Source organism: Vulpes lagopus, chromosome 2 (genome assembly GCF_018345385.1).
Source record: "Vulpes lagopus strain Blue_001 chromosome 2, ASM1834538v1, whole genome shotgun sequence".
In the NCBI taxonomy this organism is placed as follows: Eukaryota; Metazoa; Chordata; class Mammalia; order Carnivora; family Canidae; genus Vulpes; species Vulpes lagopus.
Window position 1 is genome coordinate 34,853,456 of NC_054825.1, and position 14,550 is coordinate 34,868,005.

At 36.1% G+C, this 14,550-nt stretch overlaps 1 protein-coding gene across 1 annotated transcript in view; it reads right to left on the reverse strand.

The window, feature by feature from the left end:
* The window catches only part of BTAF1 (B-TFIID TATA-box binding protein associated factor 1), a 74,311-nt gene that overhangs the window by 14,514 nt on the left and 45,247 nt on the right, over positions 1-14,550 (reverse strand). Inside the window, exons 22-30 of the mRNA XM_041744207.1 lie at positions 12,941-13,142; positions 11,876-12,024; positions 5,496-5,648; positions 5,171-5,292; positions 4,912-5,079; positions 3,208-3,285; positions 2,931-3,060; positions 494-635; positions 276-406 (exon numbers count right to left, since the gene is read on the reverse strand). Coding sequence (XP_041600141.1) covers positions 276-406; positions 494-635; positions 2,931-3,060; positions 3,208-3,285; positions 4,912-5,079; positions 5,171-5,292; positions 5,496-5,648; positions 11,876-12,024; positions 12,941-13,142 — 1,275 coding nt within the window. The remainder of the gene's footprint in view (positions 1-275; positions 407-493; positions 636-2,930; positions 3,061-3,207; positions 3,286-4,911; positions 5,080-5,170; positions 5,293-5,495; positions 5,649-11,875; positions 12,025-12,940; positions 13,143-14,550) is intronic.

Sequence of the window (14,550 nt, forward strand, 5' to 3'; positions counted from 1 at the left end):
TCAACATATAAGAAAGCAACTATGATACTGGCTTTTGTTTTAATGCCATATGCAAAATGCAGATATTCAAATGTGTATCTACATGTCCAAAAAGATTCATTCAGATCCTATCTCTACCTATTTAAAACAGAATATTCCTAAACTGTATGAAAGTAGAAACTAGGTTGGAGTGATAAAGCAAAGTCTAATCCCCTTTATTCAATACTTGTGTGACTTTTTCAAAGCATTCTCCTAATAAACATACCACCAACAACCACAATCACCAGATTTCTAACCTGCAGAGGACTAAGAGTACAGTAGTAATCTTGAATAATTTTGGGTGGAAGATCCTGCAAAACATCTTCTTTCATTCTTCTCAAAAGAAATGGCAGGACTTGGCGGTGCAGTGCATCCATTGCAAGAACACCTATTAACAGTAAGAGAAAATGACTTCAAAAAAGTTAGGAATAAGTTAGAGTCACTTGCACAGTATTGAATTACATCTTTTTCATACCTGCTTCTTGTTCTCGACTAGAGCTTCGAGCATCCCTACTTGCTAATATAGGTTTACCATATCGAGCAGCAAACTGGCGTTCAGTCCCCAAAAATCCTGGCATGAGGAAATCAAATAATGACCACAGCTCCAAAACGTTGTTCTATGTATAAGAAAGGAACATCAGTTATCTTTTGTACTGGAATTATTTCCTTACACTTGAAAAATGGAGTATTAATGAAAGCTCATTTTGATGACATACACGAGGGGGTAATCAACCACATTTTTACATATAGTCAGATTTTAATGTGTAAAATTCACATCTGTATTCTTGGAGAAAATATTCTATCTCATTGGGTAGAATTTCAAGTCTCCTCCACCAGAATAAGCCTTGGCCCATAGTGTTTAAATCCTACTGACGGCATCTATCAAGTAGTAAAGAAAGGAGAAAGATGGATGTTTCTGATTCTTTTATCTCTGATACTAAAATTAACAGCAAAATTTAAAGATCTTGGCCAACATCAGTATTTCTTAAGGAAAACCTAGAAGAGTTTCATTATAGGTCAAGTCTATCCAGTATTCAAGGGTCATGACAAATAAACACAGGTTCTTTTCCAATTCTATTACTGAAGTTTCATTTTTTAAAACGTAAGAAAAAATAAGAAAAGAAAGAAATCAGCACTTTTTCATTTTGGATGCATTGCCAATATGTGTGGATCCTAAGGTACCATCCCCACCCCCTTATTCCTTTCCAGAAGCCCTCTTCATCTCCCTCAGACTCTGGTTCATCATGGTGGGCTGCCCTCCCATATGGACACCCTTCTAATCTGACATAGGCTCTGCCTCCTAACTCTGGACTACCATGGGTCTTCAGTGCAAAAACCCTTACAGATTCAGGGCTAAAATGTTCAGGTGGGGAAGGGAGAAAGAAAGATGGCCTTTAAGCAAACCAAAAACCAAACATGTTGTGAAAGTAATATTGTGAACAATAAGCATTCACCTAAAGAACAAAATCCTAACACACTGATCAGGCCATCACCAAAATTAAATTTAAAAGAAAAGTAACAAATATGTAAACAAAGAACTGTCCATTTTTTTAAGAGTCAGAAGGAATCTCAGAGGTCACCTGGTATTCACCCTTCCACTCTTTGGAGAATGATGAAGGGTATCTTCCCATTGGAGTTGGCTATGGAAGCTAAGTGTGAACATTGGCAACCATTCCTCTGGAACATTATAGAATCTCTCAAAAGTATCAGAAGATTTCTCTCTTTTTCTTTTTTTTTTTTTTTAAGATTTATTTATTTATTCATGAGACACAGAGAGAAGGGCAGAGGAAAAGTAGGTTCCCCACAGGGAGCCTGATGTGGGACTTGATCCTGGGTCCCAGGATCATGCCCAGAGCCAAAGGCAGACACTCAACCACCAAGCCACCAGGAATCCCAAAAGATTTCTATGAATTTACCCATCTCCTTCCTTTTCCATCACAAGTTTCTTTTTTTTTTTTTTTTAAATTAATTTTTATTGGTGTTCAATTTACCAACATACAGAAAAACACCCAGTGCTCATCCCGTCACAAGTTTCTTAAATCTCTTCCAATTCCCCTCTAACCCCAGGTATTCACACCCCTACCAAATGAGGATTCCCCTCTGAATCAGCTCTAGCTTTCCAATGTTTTTATTTTTATTTTTTTTAAGATTTTATTTATTTATTCATGAAAGAAACAGAGAGGGGCAGAAACATACACAGAGGGGGATCCCTGGGTGGCGCAGTGGTTTGGCGCCTGCCTTTGGCCCAGGGCGCGATCCTGGAGACCCGGGATCGAATCCCACGTCAGGCTCCCGGTGCATGGAGCCTGCTTCTCCCTCTGCCTGTGTCTCTGCCTCTCTCTCTTTCTCTCTGTATGACTATCATAAAAAAAAAAAAAAAAAAAAAAAAAATTAAAAAAAAAAAAAAAGAAACATACACAGAGGGAGAAGCAGGCTCTCTGCGGGAAGCCTGATGTTGAACTTGATCCCAGGACCCTGGGATACAACCAGAGCCAAAGGCAAACCTCAACCACTGAGCCACCCAGGTGCCCCAGATTTATTTACTTTAGAGAGAGAGAGAAGGAGGGGGAGAGGGAGAGAAAGGATGGTGGGAAGGGGCAGAAGGAGAGAGTCCCAAGCAGACTCCACACTGAGTGGGGACTTGATCTCATGACCCTGAGAACATGACTCAGAACTAAAACCAAGAATCAGACACTTAATCTACTGCGCCATCCAGGCACCCCTTCACATTGCTTTTAAAACCTGTTTTGCTCCGATACTATTACAAACCAAATGAACCACTATAAAACACAATAACTGGAAATTAACATTCTTATAAACTAAAAAAAGAAAAACACTTCTTAATTCCCTGCCAAATGTCAAGTCTTCTTTCCACATGGCAAATCTATATAGAGAGAACAGTCAATAATTACCTGGATTGGTGTTCCAGAAAGAATAATCCTATAATTAGCAGTGAGTTGTTTTACGGCTTTAGACAATTTTGTTTTTCCATTTTTGATGACATGGCCTTCATCAAGAATACAGTAGTTAAATTTAATATTTCTAAGGGAGAATAAGCAAAAAAAAAATTACCATCTTTTAGTAATATGGCAAGAACCATATGAAGAGTCTTTCAGACAGGAAGATATTAACTCTCTTCAAATTTTGATACTAAATTTTTCTAAAGAAAAAAAAAATTTTAATTCTTACCTAAAGAAATCTATGTCATTTCTCACAACATCATATGAAGCCACTATCAGATTGTGCCTTTTTACTTGATGCTGTAACCTATATTTAAAAATAAGTAAGATTAGGAAGCAAGCAATCTGTGAAGTCTATAATGTAACTTTAAAGGGGATATTACAGCTACCATCTGACAAGGTGTTTTCAACGTGCCTGCTAAATTCAACTTTCCTTTTTGCCTGCTCTACATCCATGAGCCTGCTACCTGAAGACTATTCTTTTGACTTGGCCTTGTTAGCCTAACTCAGTCTGACTAGAAAAGAGGTGGGTACCTGATTCAAACTGTGATGGACACTTTATCTGCTAACACCTCTTCTTTAAAGGCATTATTCCTTCCAAACTCCATGCTGTGCTGGGGAAGAGGGAGCCACATGTCCCCATAATCACCAAAGAGATGGAACACTGAACCAGGCTGAGTCATTCATCACAATATTTTATCTCCTGACCATAAGGACTGGTTTGGGAGGATGATCCAAATCATTTCCAGTATTGATATAACCATGATAGAAGAGAGAAGATCTCTGTTTACTATAGTTGCCAAGCTAAGAGAATGTGGTTAGTTTAAGACTGTCTATGGTGATTTGTTTTTTTAAGTAGGCTCCATGTCCAATGGAGCCCAATGCAGGGCTTGAACTCCCAACTTCAAGATAGACCTGAGCTGAGATCAAGAGTTGCACACTCAACTGACTGAGCTACCTAGCATCCTGTCTATGGTCATCTTATCCAACAACTGGAGAGACCAAAAAATAAGCTATGTATGGGGAGGAAGAGCAAATAGAGCAATCTAGATGGGCCTGAAGCAAGAAATCACCCCCAAAATTCTCAATTTAGTGAATTAATGAATTTCCTATTTGCTTAAGCTAGTTTGAGTTTTCACTTTTAAATGAAGAAATTCTGACAGACACTACAGTAAATTCTTTAAGAGTGCAAGCTGTTGACTTGCCTGTGTTCAAATCCTCACTCTGCCCATTTAATTAGCTGTGTGACCTTGGACCCAGGCCCCATGTCTTAGGCTTTTATCTGCAAACTGGGAACAAAAATAATAACCATACCTCATATGGTGATTGTGCAAATACACAATTTTACATAAATGTAAAACTACTAAGAATAACGTCTGGCTAATAAATGCTTACTGTATGTTAACTATTACAGATACAGAAGGGCAGCAAATCTACAGACTAATCAGCAACCTATGACTCCCCATGCTTTATAAGATGAACAGAAATCAATGAAATTCTGCTCTTCAAAATTTCTATTTAGGAACATAAGGGATGTACTAGTTTAAGAGAAAAAGGGTAAAGCTAATAGAACTCTAGTGATGCTATGGTTATCAGGGCAGCCAGAGCAGCCACTGTGGAGCAAAAGCATTTTGGGGATGAGGGAGCTCTTAGAGAAAGATATGTTATGACCACAAGGCTCCCAAGAAGAGCATACAGAATGGCTTTGGTTCCTAGGTCAAATACTTAGAAAACCCAATTGACTGTTAACAATGGCTAAAGTCCTTAAACTTTGATGGGTCTCACTGATTATACCTTTATAATGTATATTCATCTTTCTTAAATAAGTTAAAGTTTCTGACAACCAAAAAACTAGAATTCATTTTCAATAAATTTTATCCTTCTAAAGTTCTTAAAACAAAGATTAAACATTTTTTTGTTGTATAGTTCTTACCTTATTCTTTCAGTAGGAGGTCCAGTATAGTGTAATGGATTGAGATATTCTTTGGAGCAAAATTTACCTACTTCATCCACCCAGTGACCTGTTAATGTTGGAGGACAAACCACCAAAGAAGGAAGTGGCATACATTCTGCCAATTTTGATCTTGCATATTCTTGGGCCCTTTTCAACAATAAAACACAATGAATTAATTGGCTTATTTACATTTCTCAGCATCTGAAAGCTCTTTTCAAAAAATAACATTTTAAATTACCTATGACAATGATCTCCTGCTAGAATGCAGATGGACTGTAAAGTTTTTCCTAAACCCATGTCATCACATAGAATTCCATGAAGTTTATACTTATTAAGAAATGCTAACCAGTTCACACCATCCTGAAAGGTTGGGAGAAAGAGAAAAATTATAAATGTGAACAAATCATGAAAAATTTTTTCCTATAAAATTTTTATTTCTGTAGCCAAAAGAAAAATAGGTATAAAGACACTAAACACAAGATTTTACTAAATCAATTTTAAAAATTCTTCAAGGTACATTGAAAGGAATAATCATGATCTATAAGGTAAGTATAAAACTTTACCTGCTGATATTTTCTGAGTTCAGCATTGATGGGTACTGGTATTTTATAATTTTCTAATTTTTTCCCATCTAATAATTGCTCCAAAAAGTGTCGCTCCTTGGCTTTCAATTGGATTAGTTCTTCTGACATATTTGGAGGGTCTGGAATGCCTGCCTGAAGTAATTTTTTTAAAGTATATTAAAACTATTTACCATAGTTAATGTTTTCATACTCAGATTATGAAATAATTTAAGTCTCAAAATACAAATACGGAAAAAATTATTCAAAAATAGTAATAAATAAAAATAAGTAATATATTTTTAAAGATCTTGAGAGAGAATACACATGCAAGTGAGCACACAAGTTGGGGGGGGAGGGGGCCCACAGGTGTGGTGGCAGAGGAAGAGGGAGAAACAGACTCCCTGCTGCATGCAAAGCCTGATGCTGGGCTCAATCCCATGTCTCTGAGATCACGACATGAGCCGAAGTCAGATGTTTAACCAACTGAAGCCACCCAGGTGCCCCAATAACAAAATTTTAAAGACTTGACAACAGTTTAAATGTGACTGGTATTAAAAGTGCTATAAGACTACTAAATAAACACATTTGAGGTATTTTAAAGAACAGTTATTTTTCCCCCTCCCATACCAGGCATTACTTGATAAAGAGGCAGATAGAACTGCCTAGCTTATTTTAAATACAATGTTGTTACTGGAGCTTCTCAATTTTAGTGTTACAATATTGGTTCTCAAAATGTAGGCTGCAGATTCCCTCAGGATCCCCAAAACTTTTTCAAAGGATCATTCAGGTCAAAGCTATTTCATAATAAAAGACACTGTTTGCTTTTTTCACTGTGTTGACATTTGCACTGATACTGCAAAATAATGGCAGGCAAAACTGCTTATGTCTCAGAAAGAATCAAGGCAACAGCACTAAATGTACCAGTAGTCACTGTGTTACAGCTATAAACCAGCATTTTTTTAAAGCCAGTTTCAGTTAAAGCAGTAAAAATTATTTTATTAGACCCCAATCCTTGAATGCACACTTTTTAACATGTGCAATAAAAGGTGAAGTACACATAAAACACATTTGCTGCATTTCAAAATACAATATGCTGAGGAAAAGCACTGTGAGACTGTTTATTTATTTATTTATTTATTTATTTATTTATTTTTTTTGAGACTGTTTAAATTATGATCTGACTGAGCTATTTTTCACAGAACAACGTTTTACTCAAATGGACTGACCTATAACTACAGTTATTCTGAGTTGGCTGCTTGGCCAACATTTTCTCAAAAAATAAATTTGTCACTTCAATGAAAACTGACATAACTTGTTGTTAGTCATAAAATTCAATCTTCCAAAAGAAACAGCACTGTGAGCTTGAGCATAAGGATAAGCTTCCCAATACTTAAAAGGAATTTTCTGTTGATGATATTATGAATCTGATTTTTTGTTTTTTTTCATCTTTTTCATTTTATTTATTTATTCATTCATGACAGAGAGAGAGGGGGGGGGGGGCAGAGACACAGGCAGAGAGAGAAGCAGGCTCCATGCAGGGAGCCTGACTTGGGACTCGAGCCTGGGTCTCCAGGATCACACCCCAGGCTGACGGTGGCGCTAAACTGCTGGGCCACCGGGGCTGCCCTGATTTTTTGCTATTTTACAATGAAATATACTAACTTTAAAAGATTTATATAACTCTGTGAACTAATATTTTCCAAATGACCAACGCTGATGTAAAAAAACATGTATGGGTAAAAGATTTATTCAAAAGTGTAAGAGAAATCAATAAATTTTAATGAGAGATTTTACATTCATTGATAGGATTTTATATTCCACACTGCACATAAATTTAGTAACTTTTCTCTTTTTGAACTTTGGTATGCTATCAGATAAAAGAATATCCACAATTATCTGGAAAGGCTGTCAAATACTGTTCACTTTTCTGACTACCTATCCCTGAGGCTTGACTTTCTTGATATACCTCAACCAGAGAAACATGTTGCAACAAAGTGAATGCCCAAGCAAATCCAGCTATCTATTAGACCAGGCATAAGAGAAATATGCAAACATGTTGAACAATATCACTCTTCTCACTTTTGTTTTAGAAAAAAGTTACTTTTCATTTAAAAAATATTACTGATGGTAACATCCAATGGGCTTATTAAATGAATTAATCTTTTTTTACACTTCTCAGTTTTAATTTCTATTATAGAAAATATGATAAAAGCTCTTTGGGGGGATCCCTGGGTGGCGCAGCGGCTTGGCGCCTGTCTTTGGCCCAGGGCGCGATCCTGGAGACCCAGGATCGAATCCCACATCGGGCTCCCGGTGCATGGAGCCTGCTTCTCCCTCTGCCTGTGTCTCTGCCTCTCTCTCTCTCTCTCTCTGTGACTATCATAAAAAAAAAAAAAAAAAAAAAAAAAGCTCTTTGGGGTCTTTAATTTTTAAGAATGTAGTGAGATCCTCAGACCAAAAAGTTTGAGTACTACTACCCTATGGTGTCTCTAAAGATAAGAAATGTAAAATTCGGGCAGCCTGGGTGGCTCAGGGGTTTAGCACCACCTTCAGTCCAGGGCATGATCCTGGAGACCCTGGATCGAGTCCCACGTCAGGCTCCCTGCATGGAGCCTGCTTCTCCCTCTGCCTGTGTCTCTGACTCTCTCTCTCTCTCTCTCTGTCTCTCATGAATAAATAAATAAAATCTAAAAAAAAGAAAGAAAGAAAGAAAGAAAGAAAGAAAGAAAGAAAGAAAGAAAGAAAGAAAGAAAGAAAGAAAGAAAAAGAAAGAAAGAAAGAAATGTAAAATTCTTGGGGCAGTGGGGGGAGTAAAATTCTGCAAACATAATTTCAATTAAAGTCAATTAAAATATATATTCCATATAACATGAGAAATAGTATCGGAGGAATGAAGTATATATATTGATTTTTTAAAAGTAACTACGTGCTATATTTTCAAAAGGTTTTAATAACTCTAGTAAGATAGAAACTAATACTTTAGCACATCTAATAGCATAATGATAATCATCAAAATGAGGCCTTTCTGCACAATGCTTTACAAAGAAATAACAAAATTTTCAAACATCTGTCTTCATGGAATTTTTAATAAGTGACAACCAGCTATAAGGCCATCTAACAAGGTCCACTCCCTACCAACAAAACCCAAGGCCTAAGAGTCATAAATATTATTCAGTGCCAGTAACTCTTCCTGTATTTTCCTCATTCCAACTCCTATAAAATCAGCAACAGTTACTAATAATGCAGGAAATTAGAGCATTTGTCAAAATCACTGGCTGATATTCCCTGAATCCTTTTCAGTATATATTTCAGAAAAGTACATGTTCTTCCTGTGAAGATACAACAGAGGAAATCAAGATAGAGTAGAATAGGAATATATTTGCATGACATTCTTGCTTCTACTGCAACATCTTCAAACTTAGTAATCTTTTCTTTTGTAGTACCCAACCTACTATTAATCCCATATAGTGTGTTTTTATTTGTAATTGTATTTTTCATTTCAACAAGTTCAATTTGGTTTGTTCTTTTATCTTCCACTTTGTTCATTACATTCATGATTTCCTCTGCCTTCTTGAACATATAGGGTGTATTTTAATGTCCTTGTCTACTAGTTCTATTATCTAGATCATTTCAGGGTCTCTTTCTATTGATGGACTTTTCTAACGGTTATTGGATATATTTTCATATCTTGTCATTTTTTGTTGAGTGCTAAACTTCATTTACATTATTGGATGCTGGATTTTTTTGGTTTTAATATTTTAGAGTCATTTTCTAGGGTGCAGTTTAAGTTACTTGAACTCATTTTTTTAAAGATTTTATTTTATTTTATTATTATTTTATTTTATTATTTATTTTATTTTATTTATTTCACGAGAGACAGAGGCAGAGGCACAGGGAGAAGCAGGCTCCATGCAGGGAGCCCAATGTGGGACTCGATCCAGGGACTCCAGGATCACACCCTGAGCCGAAGGCAGACGCCCAACCACTGAGCCACCCAGGCGTCCCCTTGAAATCATTTGATCTCCCTTTTAAGGATTTTTTTTTTAAGATTTTATTTATTTATTCATGAGAGACAGAGAGAGAGAGGCAGAGACACGGGCACTGGGAGAAGAAACAGGCTCCATGCAGGGAGCCTGGTGTGGGACTTGAACCCAGGTCTTAGGATCACACCCTGGGCCGAAGGCGGTGCTAAACCGCTGAGCCACCCGGGCTACCCATTAAGGTTTTAAAGCTTTGTTAAGGGAAGTTCAAATAAGCATTTTGTCAAGGGCTAATCTGATCCTACACTACAGTCAGGCAATATACTTCTAAAGACTGTATTTAATTAATGCTCTAAATGATGGAAGGTCTTCTGATTCAGCTTGGTGGAAACAAACTATTCCTGGCCCTTTCTGAGCTTTGGGAATTCTTCCACCTACTCCTTTCAATCATTTTTCTTCTTCTAGTCTCAAACACACACATACCCAGATGAATACTTGGCCCTAGTGTGTACTTCTGGAGCTTCTTCTCTGTGCAGCAACTTCTTTTTGGGTACTCTGTGTTATAAATTCTAGCCTTCTTGTCTTAACTTATGCTCTGAATGATCGACCATTTGAACTTGGTGAGACTGTGAAAGCTCAGTTTAGTTTTCACTTCCTTGTCCTATGGCCTGAATCCCACTCCAGAAAGCAAGGTAGGATACTCCATTTGTTTCTCTTCTCCCATGAATGGAAACTATTCTGGAAATAACTTGTGCCTTTCCATATAGTAGCCTATTTTTTTTTTTTTTGCAATGGTAGTTATTTTAATACTTTTTATTGTGGAATAAACCATGTAGAGAAATATATAAATAAATGTACCATTTTATAAAAACAACTTTATAACCATTAGCAGATCAATAAAAACAGCCCTGCCATAATCCTAGAAGATCCCATATGCTCCTTCTCAGTGATAACCCACTCTCCTCTCCCCAAAAGATAATCACTTTACTGACTTTCAAGGCAACCTCTTTCTTACTTTTCTTTATGCCTTTATCAAGTAAGTATGCATTCCATGTACTTTTATCTATTTTGAACTTCATAAAAATGGAATCTTATGTGAAAGATTAATATTGTTGTTTTTCTACTTTATTCATTCTTTTTTTTTTTTTTTTTAATTTATGATAGTCACAGAGAGAGAGAGAGAGAGAGAGGCAGAGGGAGAAGCAGGCTCCATGCACCGGGAGCCCGACGTGGGATTCGATCCCGGGTCTCCAGGATCGCGCCCTGGGCCAAAGGCAGGCGCCAAACCGCTGCGCCACCCAGGGATCCCCTACTTTATTCATTCTTACGTAGTATCATCATCACCCCCACCATAGTTATCCAGTTAACACCTCTACTCCACTGGTGATAACATTTGAGTTGTGTCAGACTACTGCTATGATAAATATTCTTAAGGATAAATGTCTTGGTACATGTGTATGAATTTCTCTAGGCCATATATCTAGGATGAATTTGCTGGGTTATTGGGATAGGAATCTTCAACTTCAGCAGACACAGCCAAACTTTTTTTTATAGAAGCTATCCAACTTATGTTCATACTTTGCAGTAGAAATGTAAAATGGTACAGTTACTTGGAAAAATGACTTGGCAATTTCTCAAAAATTCAACATCACATGACCCAGTAATTCCATTTCTAGATATCTGCTCAAAAGATATAAAAGCATATATCCACACAAAGACTTTTTAAGTGCATGTTCATAGTAGCATTACTTGTTAACTATCTAAAGGTGATAACAAAATTCACAAGTCCATCAACTGGTAAGTAGATAAACAAAACATGGTATAGCCATACAATGGAATACTATTTTAGCCGTAAAAAGGAACAATTGATACACACTGAATTTCCTGAATTATAAAAATCCCATCAAAATATGTTAAGCAGTTAAGGGCAGGGTCCTGGCCCTTCCCTTACTTCAAGTCACTTACTTCCTGCCCTGACCACATATATTATTTCCAGCCCATGAATATATTCCAGAAGTCTCCAACCAATCTTCTAGTTTGCTTTCTCCACACTTCCAGAGACACTTCATTTGCTTTTTACACTTTCAATTATCATCCCTTAAATTTACCTTGCATGTAAACTTTGGCACACAATCTTTACCTAGAAGTTATCAGGGATACTTGGGAACAATTCTGTTTCTAGGATAGCATCAATAAATGATCATTCTTTTAGGAACCACAGTTTTACTTAAAACCCTATGTTGAAAACATAAATATTTATATCCATTAAAATATAACATTTATATCCTAATGCTTATAAACATATTCATATTTTTTCATCTGACATCATTCTAAAAGAATTACATTACAGATGAAGTTACAGAAAACATTTAAGTCTGTAAACCAAGTATTTCAACTTACCTCAAGTGGCATGAGTCTAATTAGTGTTGCAAAGCACTGTGTAGCCATGAATCTTACACTGTCTGTCTGATCACTCATTCTTCCCAACACAGGCACAACTAAAAGGACAATATATGGAACAATACCAACATCCAGTTGTTCCATTACACCTGATTAAGTTATTAAGGAAATTTCCAAACTGTTTTGAGGTAAATGCTTTCACAAACAGATATATCAAGACTGTAACTTCTAACAGCATTTGTACACTGTTCCTCCTTTGTAAATATTATGTAACTTTCTCTTAAGACCATAAAATTGGGTTTTTCATCTGAGAGAGGTTGGAAGAAATTTTAATCAGTTTTTCTCATAGAGAAATTCTTGCAAGTTCCTAGAATTCCAATACCAAAATAAAATGAGTTACACTGCAAGCAAGGTAGCACAATTCAATGTCACTCAAAGATTAATTCCAAATTTCCCACCATGACCCTGACAATCATACACTGGACACAGCAAGGCCCAGTAAGTTCAGTCCTCCTCAAATCTTCAGCATTTCTGATCCGGTATCTACTGATTTGATCTCCATCCATATTTCTTGCTCTCAGAAACATCTTTCAAATACTTTGAATTAAAGAATGTCAGTAGATACTATGGTACTCATAGCAAAAAGCTTGCCTGTGTATCTCTACTTATTTAGTACAGTTAGTCATTTTCCATCCACATAATCAACTTTGCAAACATGTTTATAATATATGGACTACATACAAGTGTCTGATTAGTACTAATACAATACTGATTATATACCAATGTCAGTTACCAGAAATATATTTCATAAAGTACCTAAAATTATTTTTGATGATTAAAAAAATCTCTTAAAACTCTTCAAACTGTGAATATTTTCAAATTAAATGTAAATATATTTTTATAATGTATTTATAATGTAATATAAAGATACTTCAAAATAAAATATAACAAAGTTTTATTTTGGAACAAGACAGGTTACTTATGAACATTTAAATAATTTTATTTTAGTTATCCTTAAATAAAATGAATATAATTTCTGAAATTTGTAAAAATTAAAAAGGATACATGCAAGTGCTTCAATTGCACCCTCCTGTTTGATATTGTCATCAATTGCTCCCAGCCATGGAAGAACCTTCTCCAAAAAAATATTCATTGTTTCCATGGTAGCTATTTTGCTCATGATGCCTACACAACGAGCAGCCATGTGCCTCACTGCAGTGCTGGGGTATTGAAGGCACATATAAAGATGAGGCAAATGCTGTACCAACTAAAAATAAAAAGTTTAAGACAATCAGAATATTCATTAAGGGATCTATCACTTAAAATATAACTATTATAGCCCATACTCAGAGGTTCTTGATGTTCTAAATGACTCTAAATCCAAGAATATCTCCAATTACTTCAAACATTATTGTAAAAACATCCTCAACAAAAAAATTTATCTAAATCTGAACTAAGGTACTGAAACTCTATTTAAAATAAAAGTTGCAGAACTTCTCCTGTTCTTATCTTCTCTTAAGACATCAGGGTGCACGTGAAAAGGTATCTGTTAAGACTCTCCTTCTGAGGCTAGAGAAATGACACCACACATCACCAGTCTCCCTCCCAATTTGGTAGCTCTGGCTTAGGTTTAGGTACATACATTTTTTCCCCCTCAAGTAAGCTCTATGCCTAATGTGAGGCTGAACTCATGACAAGATCAAGAGTCACATTCTCTACTAACTGAGCCAGCCTGATACTCCTACATACATACTTTTTATTCACTGGGTTAAGTGATCCTGATCTTGTTCTAGGCACCATCCTTTGGTAGGTATATTCCACTTTAACTTTCTGGCTTACCATAGGCATTATGATCACAGTAACACAATATATCTCATTAATAAATGCCTGCTGCATGGAATACTAGAACTAATCTGATGAGAATCAGATATATGCTCAATAGACTAGTCTTACAGTTCAGATGAATGTTAAGCTGATCATAGAAAAGTAAGAGTTTCTTTAACTTTATAGATGGATTCTGCCCTTCTCTACCAATGATAAATCAGCGAAACTTAAGTATAAAAATATAACTTCATTACTGTATATATAAACAGAAAAGTTTTGTTTGACTCTTTCTCCTAGATTCACCCTTTTCTTTTAGATATGAATAGAAAATTGGGCAGCCCAGGTGGCTCAGCGGTTCAGCGCCGCCTTCGGCCCATGGTGTGATCTTGGGGTCCTAGGATCAAGTCCCACGTCGGGCTCCCTGCATGGGGCCTGCTTTTCCCTCTGCCTGTGTCTCTGCCTCTCTCTCTCTCTCTCTCTGTGTCTATCATAAATAAATAAATAAATAAATAAATAAATAAATAAATAAATAAATAAATAAATAAAATCTTTAAAAAAAAAGATATGAATAGAAAATTGGAGCTTAACACTTAACGCTGTAAATTGCAGAGCTTCCTACTGCAGTTAAATGGAAAGAATATTGCTTCCTTCTATAAAAAAAAACATTTAATTCTCTAGTCTATTTTTCTCCTCTCACAATTTTTTTGTAAGAAATATATTTTTTTAAGATTTTTTTTTTTTTTTTTTTAATTTATGATAGTCACACAGAGAGAGAGAGAGAGAGGCAGAGACATAGGCAGAGGGAGAAGCAGGCTCCATGCACCGGGAGCCCGACGTGGGATTCGATCCCG